The sequence below is a fragment of the Mya arenaria genome, chromosome 4 (assembly GCF_026914265.1).
Source record: "Mya arenaria isolate MELC-2E11 chromosome 4, ASM2691426v1".
NCBI lineage: Eukaryota > Metazoa > Mollusca > Bivalvia > Myida > Myidae > Mya > Mya arenaria.
Window position 1 is genome coordinate 37,198,596 of NC_069125.1, and position 11,707 is coordinate 37,210,302.

Below are 11,707 nucleotides of genomic sequence, written 5' to 3' on the forward strand. Positions count from 1 at the left end.
GAAATAAAAAATATTATACGTTGTTATCAACCTATAATGTGCTCTTTTAAGTGAAAAGACAAATAATTTGTATAAAGTGCATGCACAATAACACAAGAATATATATGATTTCAATAAATGCTTTCTTCAACAAAGAGTAACATTCCTGAAGCTTATTAATAAATCCAGTAGTTGAAATAAGCACAAGCCTGCAAGGCCCGCACTGGTAAATTGAGATCCGGGCTTGCTCAAATTCCGGACTTAATACAGCAGGGCTTGTTCAATTTTTTGGCTGCTAAACACTTTTGTAAGAAATTTGGCTTGTTCATCCAAAAATGTTTATCTATTAAGAATATATTTTAATTGTCAGAAATCATATACTGTACATGTAATATACATGGCTGTCAGAGCAAATGGTTTTATACATATAATAGTGATTAAAATACAGTAGTTTTATGGAAAAAGTGGTTGAAATAAATGCAAACCCCAAATTCTTTTCGGGCTTGCTAAATGCTTTCCGGGCTAGCTCCAATTCTGGGTTTTATACAGCAGGTCTTGTTCAAAAATGTAATGCCAAGAAGTAGTATATGAATTCTGGCTTGTTCAACCAAAAGACTAATTTCATTGACTGGTATATTGCATTGAAATCCGAGTTAAACTATTAAAATTATGACTGTTATTTATATCACTATATATTTTCAAAATATTTGTTATAAACGTATTTTAGAGCAGTACAGCCTACTAAGAGAGGGTAACACTGTTAAATACCTCTACTCTCACTTTCTTAAATGCCAAGATTTCATACATTATTATATACTTTTCTGTTTCAAGGCATGCATTGTCTTTTAACACTGTGAAATGTTTGGAAAGTTTATTAACAAAAATAAATGTCCAATATTGGTAAATGGTTAAAATGTTGTTGTGTCAGATGTATTTGTTGGAATTCAATTTTTGTGGTAAATACATATGTATATAAAGTTTCACTACGGACATTATTTTTAACTTCCTTACGGTTAAAAGTTGTTGATTATCATAATCTAACATGCATGATGTGACAGAAATTCAAAAAATAGTAATATAAAGATGTTAACAATATGGTTTCTTGTATTACAGTCTTGTATACTATACATGTTATAACCTTGCATTTGTTTTTTCTGCGACTGTTCCAGAAAGCAATCTCATTGTTATATCATAAATATATCATACAAACAATATCAGTAAGGCTGGTTTCCATGTGCACACTGTGTTCGCATACGTCAAAACCGAACTAGTAAGAAACCAAACTAGTTAGAAACCAAACTAGTTAGATACTGTGTGTCTATACCATGCGTATGCTTGCTCATTTGATTCTTGTACGATTCCGTTTCTGCTTAAATCACCATTTTAGTGAACTGAGTGTGGCTTTAAAAAGATAGACAAAAGTGGCAAAAACTGTATTTTGTGAAGAATTACGGAACTAGATTTCATTTAAACATGTCACAAAGCATAACATATGAATGAAATTTTCAAGTCTACCTATGGTTTGAATGTATTTCTACCTGAAAATGAAACATTTCAGTGAAGACTATGATTGCATATAAAATATTCGTATTTGTATATGGGAAAAACAACTGAATAATATTTTCTTTTTTATCATGTGGTATTTTTTTATCAAATATATCATTTTTGTGGGCAGATGGAATATGGTTTCCATTTCAAAATGCGGAAGACAAATGCAAACAGGATAGGGTGCACATTGAATACCAGCTTAGCAAGTTAAATAGTTCATAAAAGTTAATGAATTTCAATTTGAACAAATTGATAATAAAACTTATTTTTTGATAGACAGCCAATGCTCAAAGTTTCTAATATAGTTATATACTTTTCTACAAAATATGATTTTTCCCAACACCAGGACTGGCAATAAACGATGACAGCACTTCGGACGACGAACCTATTGATATTGGGGATGAAAACGTCAGCGATTTGCGACCGATCGTTTAGTTTATACTCAGGGACCATAGCTTTGATTTCATGTAATAGCAACACTTGAATTTTTTGTGTTAACAGTAGTTTTCTTTTGGGCATTTATCTTGTAGCTTTTACAATTCTTACATAGTTCAAGCATGACCAGAAGGAGAGTAGTTCTTGGACAAATTCTCTTTCTGGGAAACATTTTCTTTCGCGGACACATTTTCTCAGACACTTTTTGAGATTTTCTCAGATACCAGTACTATTTCTTGGGATAAAAATAATCCTGACCAGTAGAATGAGCTCTATTAGGAACATAAAAAATAAGCTAAAATTGTATCCTTAATTCTATGGTCCGGAATTAGGTTTATAAAAAGAAGTCATATTCTTGGTTAACAGTAGTGGTTGAAATGACATCACTACTGGGTTATAAGAGTTAATTATGGTCTTGATTAGTTAAAAATGGTCTAAAATATCTTGTGTCTTATTAAGCACCTACACGCTTGGAGCTTCAGATGCATGTAGATCAGCATTGGCTGATGTTCATCTGCTATTTTAGTCACATTTCACATAGACTTACAATTAAGTTATGGCCCTTATATTAGTTCAACATGTCTAAAATATCTAATGTAACATGAAACACCAAAAGTATTGCACCTACACACTTGGAACATCATCTGAATGTTAGTCAGCATTGGTTGTTGTGCACCTGCTATTTAAGTCACATTTCATATTGGCTTACAAGTTCAGGCCGTTGCCATGGTAAAAAATGGTCAGAAATACTATCTGTTGCATAAAGCACCAAAAGTAGTGCACCTACACAATTGGAACTTAATATGAATGTTGGTCAGCATTGGTTGTTGTGCACCTGCTATTCTAGTCACATTTCACATGGGTTAACAAGAGTTTTGGCCCTCGACTTATTAGAACATGGTCTAAAATATATTGTGTGGCATGAAACACCAACAGTATTGCACCTACACACCTGGAACTTCATATGAATGTTGATCAGCATGGACTGTTTGTGCAGCTGCTATTCTAGTCACATCTCACATTGGCTTACAAGAGTAATGGCCGTAGACATTGTAAAAATGGTCTGAAAAACTTAATGCACCACAATACACAATAGAAATAACAAAAATGCCAATGCATCACACTACACAATAGAAATAACAAAAATACCCATGTTTTTATTTTCAAAACACGACATTCAACCAATCCTGCCCGACATCTAGGCATTGTTTCTGGGGATAACATCATGACTGTGAAATAGTTCAATTATACCATTTCTATTTTCATGTCTCTGTCCAAGATCTACTTCTGTCAGAGATCTCCCCCCCCCCCCACCTCCGAAAAAAAAAATGAGTAGTTAATTGATGAGCTAAATGCCCAATAGTTTTGCATGAATCTTAGTTTCTGTTGTAAGCAGTGGTTGTATTATTTTATTTTTGTTTTACTCTATATTTATTGCTGCACTAACATTTTGCTTTTGATTATCTGTTCCTCTGCCTACTTTGTTTTAATTAATACCAGCTTATTTATATGTGTTTTATTACAATTTTCTCTCTAGTAAAAAAAACAATAGTTTCGTGTGGGTTGGAAAAAAATATATTGGTATATATTTGTACTGTTTAAACTTACAGGCTTTTGTTTGTTTTTACTGCGCTTTAACTAATCGCTAATTTTTGATTAACTGAAATGTATTTTTGTTTTGTTGGTCAAAAACTCTCAAATTTATTATAAAATTATATTTATATGATTTTCACAAGATGTACCCAATGGTTTAGGGCCGTAACACAAAATATACTGTAGAGTATCTTAGAAAATGTATATTATATACATATATATTTATTATATAGAGGCAATGAATTCTAATAAGATCTCAATGGGATGCCAAAAACAAATAAGTTTAATGAAGAACTGTAGTAGTAGCAACAACCAGGATGAATTTGTCTTGAATATTTGAAATTGTTGATAGTTTGATTGTATAAAGTGGAAAAATGCTTGCAAGCATTGCATCAACTTATAGCTTTCGCCCAAATAAAGTTTAAATAAAATTATAAAAATCTGTTCATATTTCAGATATGTCGATGCAGACAGGGGCAGATAACCCAGCCTTTGATGATTTTGTTAACTCCACATCGTCAAATCGTTCATCGGAAAAAACTCCAATAAGGAACCCATGAGAGAAGGAATTTGTAGCTAAGAGCTATATGTTATGTTTGAACTCAGTAAAGAAATGCTGTTTTAATCTTGTTCTGACTGAACTGTAGCTAATGAGATTGTGTTGATGTATTTTAGTTCTTTTGCTAGAGCTGAAAGTGCTGTTTTGTGACAAAAGTATTTTAAGTGTGTTAGAACATGGACTGTATTTTTTTTGTGTTCATGGAATGGAGTTACATTGAAAAGTGTTTTTAAAGTTTTATTATATTGAAATGTAAGGGCAATCACTCTGTACAAAAAACAACAACAAATTTTCCCGCTTTTTTATACCAAGCTCATTTTCATGTTGCTTCAAGGTGGTGGTGTTGTCAAGGTGACATTATACACCTGCCTTTTTTGTAGCTCACATGGTCCTCCAAATATTTTGACCCTTGACTTTGTAAAAAATTGTTTGAAATTTGTGTGTGTTGCATGAAGCGTAAAAAACATTGCACCTATAGTCATGAAACTTCATTGAAATATTGGTCAGCAAAGGCTTTCGTGCACATGTTCTTTTTTTCACATTTGACTTCCTATTTCCCCATCCAGACATTTAATCATTCCTGTGTCCATGCAGTGTCTGGGGGAATTTATCATGTGTGTAATAGCTCAATTATATTTGATTTCAGAATAACTTTGTTAAATAAGAAACACAAATCATGTTTTAAATTAGTATGTTGCCAAAATGTTAGAAATTTTCATGTAAAAAATTGCAGCATTGTTATAAAGTGAAACTTGTTGAATATTCTTGTCCAGTATTTGATTTTTTATTAGATGATTATATTTTTTAAGAAAAAAGTGTGTGTTGTCATAGTGCTTTGTTGACATGGCAGTGTGTAAAAACTCAAGAATATTGAAGATATTACCATGACTTAAAGTGTAATCAATTCATCAGCATGAGGAATCTATGACCTAAATGATTCAATTTGATTTAATTTTATGGATAGATGCAAAGCTGAAATTTTGTCCATGGATAGCATCATTAAAATACAAGCAAATATTTAATTGTTAACACCTTTAGAAATAGAAAATAGCATTGTCTTTTATAGGTTTAGAAATATTTTCATATCTTTTCTGCCAAAAAAGGAATTTAGCAATTAACATCACTTCTTTGTATACATTGGTTATGACCTGTGGTCAACCGTGTGAGAACCCCTTTGAAGTCACGTGATTCCTCATGCCGGCATCCGTCATGTAGGCATCCATTTAATTTTTCTTTTGTTTGTCTTTTGAATGACAAATGGAATTATGTGCTTACACTGTTTATTGTTAAGATTGCAAAGTTGTTTGTTCATGTATTTCTAACAATTGTACAACATTATTGAATGAAATGATGAAAATGTTTTGTAAATGGATAAAACGAGCTAAACCACTGAATAATAAAATGTAAATAGGTTATTTTGACAGATGAATATATTATTTGTCTGAAAAATTATTTTCTTTATTTTCACTTCTCATTTTTTGCATGTAATGTTCTTAATCGATGCAAATTATTATTTGTTTAAAGTCTCACATAACTTATTTACGAAATAAATGATGGATTGAAACAACTATGATTGTTTTCTTTGAAAAAAGAAAAATGACATCATTTTAGCTTAGAAAGTGCTTCTGAGCTGTTGTGATCAGCCTTGATCAGTTGTGCATTTAACTAGCAGCCAAAGTACTTGTTTCACTTGTCAATGCTGTTTTTGGGTGTTTTTCAGTGTATTTATTGCTTATATGACTGCTTACCATTTTTATTAACAATAATTTATCCCAATATTGGCCAACTGATAATTTGATGTTGCATTTTAAGACTGTTCTAGCTGCATTTTTTCCCAATCTTCATGAAACCTGGTCAGATGTTTTTTTCTCCATGAAATGTACATCAACCTTGATTATTGGTAACCATGGCCATATGGACAGAATAACTACAAATGGTGCTTATTCTTTTCTGTAGCCCAGAAATTTCATAATTGGTATGCAAGTTAGTCATGATTAGTAGATGACTCATATTGATTTTATGGTCAGAAGAAGGTTCCTGTGACCTTCAGGTGAAAGACGATTAAGGATCGCTAATATTATGCAGTAAATGTTCACTATTGAATGCATGTGAATAGCCCAAACTTCAAGGTCACTGTTTGTTTGTCTCCAGTCCAAAAGTACAAATTTCATGTAAATCAATGATAAATTCTCAGTACGACCACACAATGGGGTACAAATTTAACAAAGGGCTTGGTTCACGAAAGGTAAAAAATGGCCCCATCTGCAATGTGCTTGATTCCCGTGAATTTTGGTAGAACAACCAATGGCAGTTAAAGAATGAAATGTAATATGATGATTCTATCAACATTTCGGTTGCCATGGCAACATATCAATCAAGGGGTATTTTTCAGTTAAAATATATAAATGACAATACCCTGAACATGAATGATGATATATTTTACTTCTAAAGCATTATTGCAACATATATATAAAAAAAATGTTATATACCAGATTTCTGTACTTAATTCAATTAAAAATTAGGATGTTACCATGGATACAATTGCAGTAAAATCATTCTTTATATATATTAAATTAATCAAATATGTAATTTTATATTGATATTTTGCATTGATATATTATAAATTGTTACTTCAGATAAAGTGATAATATTTCATGTCATTTACAACATAGCTGTATGATGGTTGCTATGGTAACAATGGAACAATATGTATTTACAGTTCATATATGGATTTTTGTGAGTATGACAAAAGCTGTTGTAATACATGTTTTTAAAATTTGTTTCATAGTTTTCATTTTACTCTGTGTAAATATAATTATATAAACAACAAATTAAAGCATTTGAATTATATTGGTAATGAATATTTAGAGAACCTTTTAGAGAAAACATATTTTAAAGTACTAATTCATTAAAAATGACAAGCTAACTGGACATAAAAACAACTTAACAATTCCCAATATGGACTTTGTATAGTCTATTCATATAAATTACCATTAAGCATTTCTGATGCAAAATAACAACTGTTGAAACATGAACACTAAGTCATAAGGTTTATCCTTCAAAAGAACATTAGCATATGTTTGTAGGCTGTTTAAATGCTGCGCCATTTAATCGCTGTCCGAGTCTGAACTATCAACTGTTGGTGGAACAACACTAGCATCATCAACATATTCACTCCAGTCACGAACACCAAGAGCACCTAAAAATCTGTGCTTTCCATAACCCAAGTACCAAATCACTGCTGCACAGTGTGCACACATTCCAACTATCCTTGAACCAGATCTACATTTGCAATACCAACCAAGAATTTCATAATTGTTGAATTTAATCCAAAGATTGTATTGTTTCGCCGAGACATGACGACTTTGTAAACGCACACGAATCAGCCCACTGCTTTCTTTATGTACACGAATGTCTTCATCGCCCTCAAGGTGTTCTTGGATGTATCCAGGGCAAAGCTTCAACTGATAGACACCACATGTGAGGGTCCGTAGTATGTCCTCAGTGAGACGAGGGAAGTCTTCAAGATCAGTGTCAGAAACTGGAACCCACACGGCTGTGAAAATGATTCTGGGATGGGAAATTTACAATATGGTGAAAACCGGTGCCATTCATGTACTTTCGTGAACCAAGCCCTTTGAAAATTAAATTTCATTTCATTTTTTCTGTTACTGATGTTTTATGAACAGTTGCATTACTTGGCCATTTCTTTTATTGGGATAGAGCTACCTTTTTTTAAACTGTGTACTCATATTTTGATTATTCGCAATACCTTAACTACAAACGAAACACAAATTACCAATGACATGCTGGCGCGTGGCTGCCTATACTCGAGTATGCGGCTGAATCCACATGATTCAGACAACAATTTCTTTTTAAAAATAAGCCAAAATTGTAGTATGCGTTGGTTTAACCAGTATTTATTGCAGAAAATATTGAACAAAGTAAATAAGCATTTGAGCTACAGAAATGCATAACATACATACAAAATAAGGAGTGATGAAATGCATAAACAGTGAGTAAATAACAGAATTGAGAATTAACCATAATTGGTTTTACTAAGTCTCTCTTCTGAAAGTATGCGTTCTTGACTACATGATTCTAAAACTGTCCATTTTCCAGCACCTCAGAACGCCCAGGATGCACCAGATAGCACCCTGGTTTTCAAAATTTTCTGCGGAGGCATACATGCCCCCAACTCCCCTAGCACAATAACTGAATCCACACGAATAGAGGGCTAGCTACGCCCCTGACATGATATGTTTGTTAACAATCCTTCTCCGATGGTAAATTGTTGTAAATCCAATACGTTGCCAAGTTTGTGCACTGGTGGATTATTTCTAATAATAAACATGTTACTATATATAGTAACATTTTACTATAGAAATTCGTTTCCGCAAAATGATAATCGTTTCCACCCGTGAGATTATCACGACACGTGGAAGTCCATATAAACAGCCGCTTCAGTCTTTGATAATTTTTGTGTTGGCGACTCTACGTTATAGGGAACACAATAAATATCCAAATGTTAAAAAAGGTTCCCTAAACGAGCATTATTGTGGCTAGGCACGTGGGGGCGATTATGGCATAATTAGGAAGACGAGCAAGTGCACCATGAGGTCATTTTCACGAAAAAAGGCGCACGAAAACCTGGTAGGCAATTATTTATACAAGCAAAACTATTAAGGGATTTAAACGGAACTATCGGTGTAAGGAAAGTGAAATTAGGTTTACCGGTAATGACACCTTCCGTGATTCAGGAACGAGTACTACCTGGATCCGTACCGGATGTTTACATTAGGTGAAGGTCAAATTGCACTGATACAATGAAGTGTTTTGGTGAAACGGTTTGTGTTGCTTTATCCGCTGAGAAATGTTAATTATTCCAGCGAAATGGTTGTGGTTATTCAAACATCGGACCAATTATCCTACTCTCAGCTCAAGTCGAGATTCTTATGAAACTGTTTCAAGGTTAATCAACCCTAGCTATCCTCACATAATGAAATGAACGTCAAAATCAGCCATAATAAAACAAGAAGTATTTGAAGAATGGGAATATTTCAGTTTAATTCCGAAAACACGTGAGAAAAGGTTTGCTTTTTTATTTTTTCCAGCTCCTCGATATTTTTTACAAGCTTAAATGCATTTCAAAACCAATTTGTTCTCTCTTTTTTTTACTTTTCTGTCTTCCTGCTAACGAAATCACTTGTTGTTCCATAATTTAATTTTCAAAACCGGTTAAAAGCATTGACAAATGATAAAACATATTATACCTATCATAAAACGTATTATACAGGACAATTCATTGTTGACCATGTCTTTGGTTGATAATTACCCCAGTGAAAAAAATAATAACCCTCGCGCTAAAGCCCTCGGAAATTATTCTTCCCAGTGGGACAGTTATTATTCGAAAGCCATGGTCAAACATGTATTATTCCATAACAACATATTCTAAATTATATTCAGTCCGTGCATTTATATACTAACGCGAATTCAACACTTCGCGGAACTGGATCAAAGGAATTGAATTATGTACTAGTTTTTCTTATATTAAAAGTATTGTATGAAAGTCCCGTACTTGACTCATTCAGAGGGACCTTGTACTTGCACTTGATGTGACATTTCTCCGCAAAGGCCACAACTGTCAGAGTTTGATTGCCCTCACATTCATAGCACCAACTTCCTGGGTATTGGTCCTGAAAGGCAATTTAAACTGCTCGCAAGCACCACTCCTCTGGTGAATTGCAGACACTCATGAAAGAAAAACGCATTGAAAACAAAAATGAACATTTAAGAACATGATGTATTTATCTATTTCCTATAATAAATTCATTTGAAGGAAAACTCATGCTCTTCACAGTGAACATTCGTCTGCTGATTTGTTTCTTTTTGTCTGTCGAATAAAAGACAAAACCCGACATTTATATATATTATAATTTGCGTATTGTCTTTAGCAAAATGTTACCCAAGATTTATATGAAACGCTTCAACGGTTTTGGGTAATTGTCGAGTTTAAAGTCTTTGCACTACGACACCAATACCAAGGCTCAGTGATTTTTTGAGAATTATTCTAACGCCTGTACCTTGTAAAAAGGGAAGAAAGTCGACTTTGGGAAAATACAAAATCGGGCCAAAACTGCTAATTAAATGGCAAATATACATGTTTTAACTTTTTTTATGCAAACATTATGCTGTGAAAGAGTAATTCTTGTCAAGATTTTGTTTATATTTCAACAAATTCATTGCTTTTTTTTAAATTTTTATTCATTAACGTAATCTGCATTTGTCAAATAGGGAAAAAATATATAAAAAAGTGGAAACATGGACAGTTTTTCGCAAGGGGAAACAGCCTTTAGAAGGAAGCAAATTGCACCAAAAAAATCACTGAGGCTCTAATAAAATTTCCACCCGTACACACCAATGGCTTGAACTTAGCCCTTGGGTACAATAACGACGGTTTCCTACGGTGATAAAATGAATATATAATTGTATATCTTGCGCTGCAATATTTAAATCGTGGGTATTTCGGTATGAGCCTTTCCATGTCTTATTTACAATATAATTTACTTTAAGAGAACCATTATGAGAAGCATAATAGTTTTGCATAGAGGGCTTAAAGAAATCAAAGGGTCCTGATGCAACTTTATAAGACGCAATCAGTTATGATGTTGATTGGCAATCGTAGTAAAGCCGCAATTTGTGGAAATCTCGAAACGAATGTGTCCCGATTGGTTGCCCTAGGTTATGTTGGGTAAGCGAAAAGTACAATTTTGAAAAAAAAATGGACTGGACAACTGACATTTTATTTTAATATGCGTCAGGATATTTTCTATGCAGTCCACTTTTCGGACTGGAGGGTGCAAGAACTACCGGGTTGGCTCCTTGTACAGTTGCGGCGAATGGATGTTACAGTTGCTGACCAGCATCTCGAATCGCAACAGGTAAACTGTTCAGTCTAAGTTTTTCTTAGTTTTTGTGTAATACCTCATTGTCATAAACGTATTTCTTAAGGTAAATGAACAATGTTTCAGGGGAGGACAACATCAAATTAATATTGCACATGAGTGTAGTTACTTTATTTGACCATTTTTAGGCATTAACCCCAAAATGCACACCGGAAAAACCCAACCCGTTCACTGTGGTCCGATTTGGATTACTTGGGGTGTATTAAAGTAAATTGAAGATAGTAAGACCCTAGAGGGAATTATTTAAAAATATTATCAGCTTGATGATTTCTTATTGTGTATTATACCTTGCATTCAAAAAGAAGATTTAAAAGAAATTTACCATCAAATAACAATATCATTTAAAATTGAAATAACCTTCTCCTAATTTTTTTTATCTAAACGACATTAACCGAGAGATAAGAAAAAATCCTTTACGTCATTTATATTTTAACTTTTTTGGTATTAATCATTTTGATACCAGAATAACAAGAAATATATTTAATGCCAGAAATCACATTGATCACATCATCAACAAATATAACCAAACTGTACTGAAATAGCCAAATGGTATTACAATTTAAACATGCTGTTTTGACCGCGTAAAATATGGAACATCGTCATTTCAAACATAAATCAACTCGTTATA

At 33.1% G+C, this 11,707-nt stretch overlaps 1 protein-coding gene across 1 annotated transcript in view; it reads left to right on the plus strand.

The window, feature by feature from the left end:
• LOC128231231 (protein spinster homolog 1-like) overlaps positions 1-5,682 on the plus strand; it is a 36,054-nt gene extending 30,372 nt beyond the window's left edge. Inside the window, 2 exon segments of the mRNA XM_052943767.1 lie at positions 707-730; positions 4,012-5,682. Of these exon segments, the coding sequence (XP_052799727.1) occupies positions 707-730; positions 4,012-4,115 (128 nt within the window). The 3' untranslated portion in view covers positions 4,116-5,682.
• Positions 5,683-11,707: the final 6,025 nt, after the last annotated feature.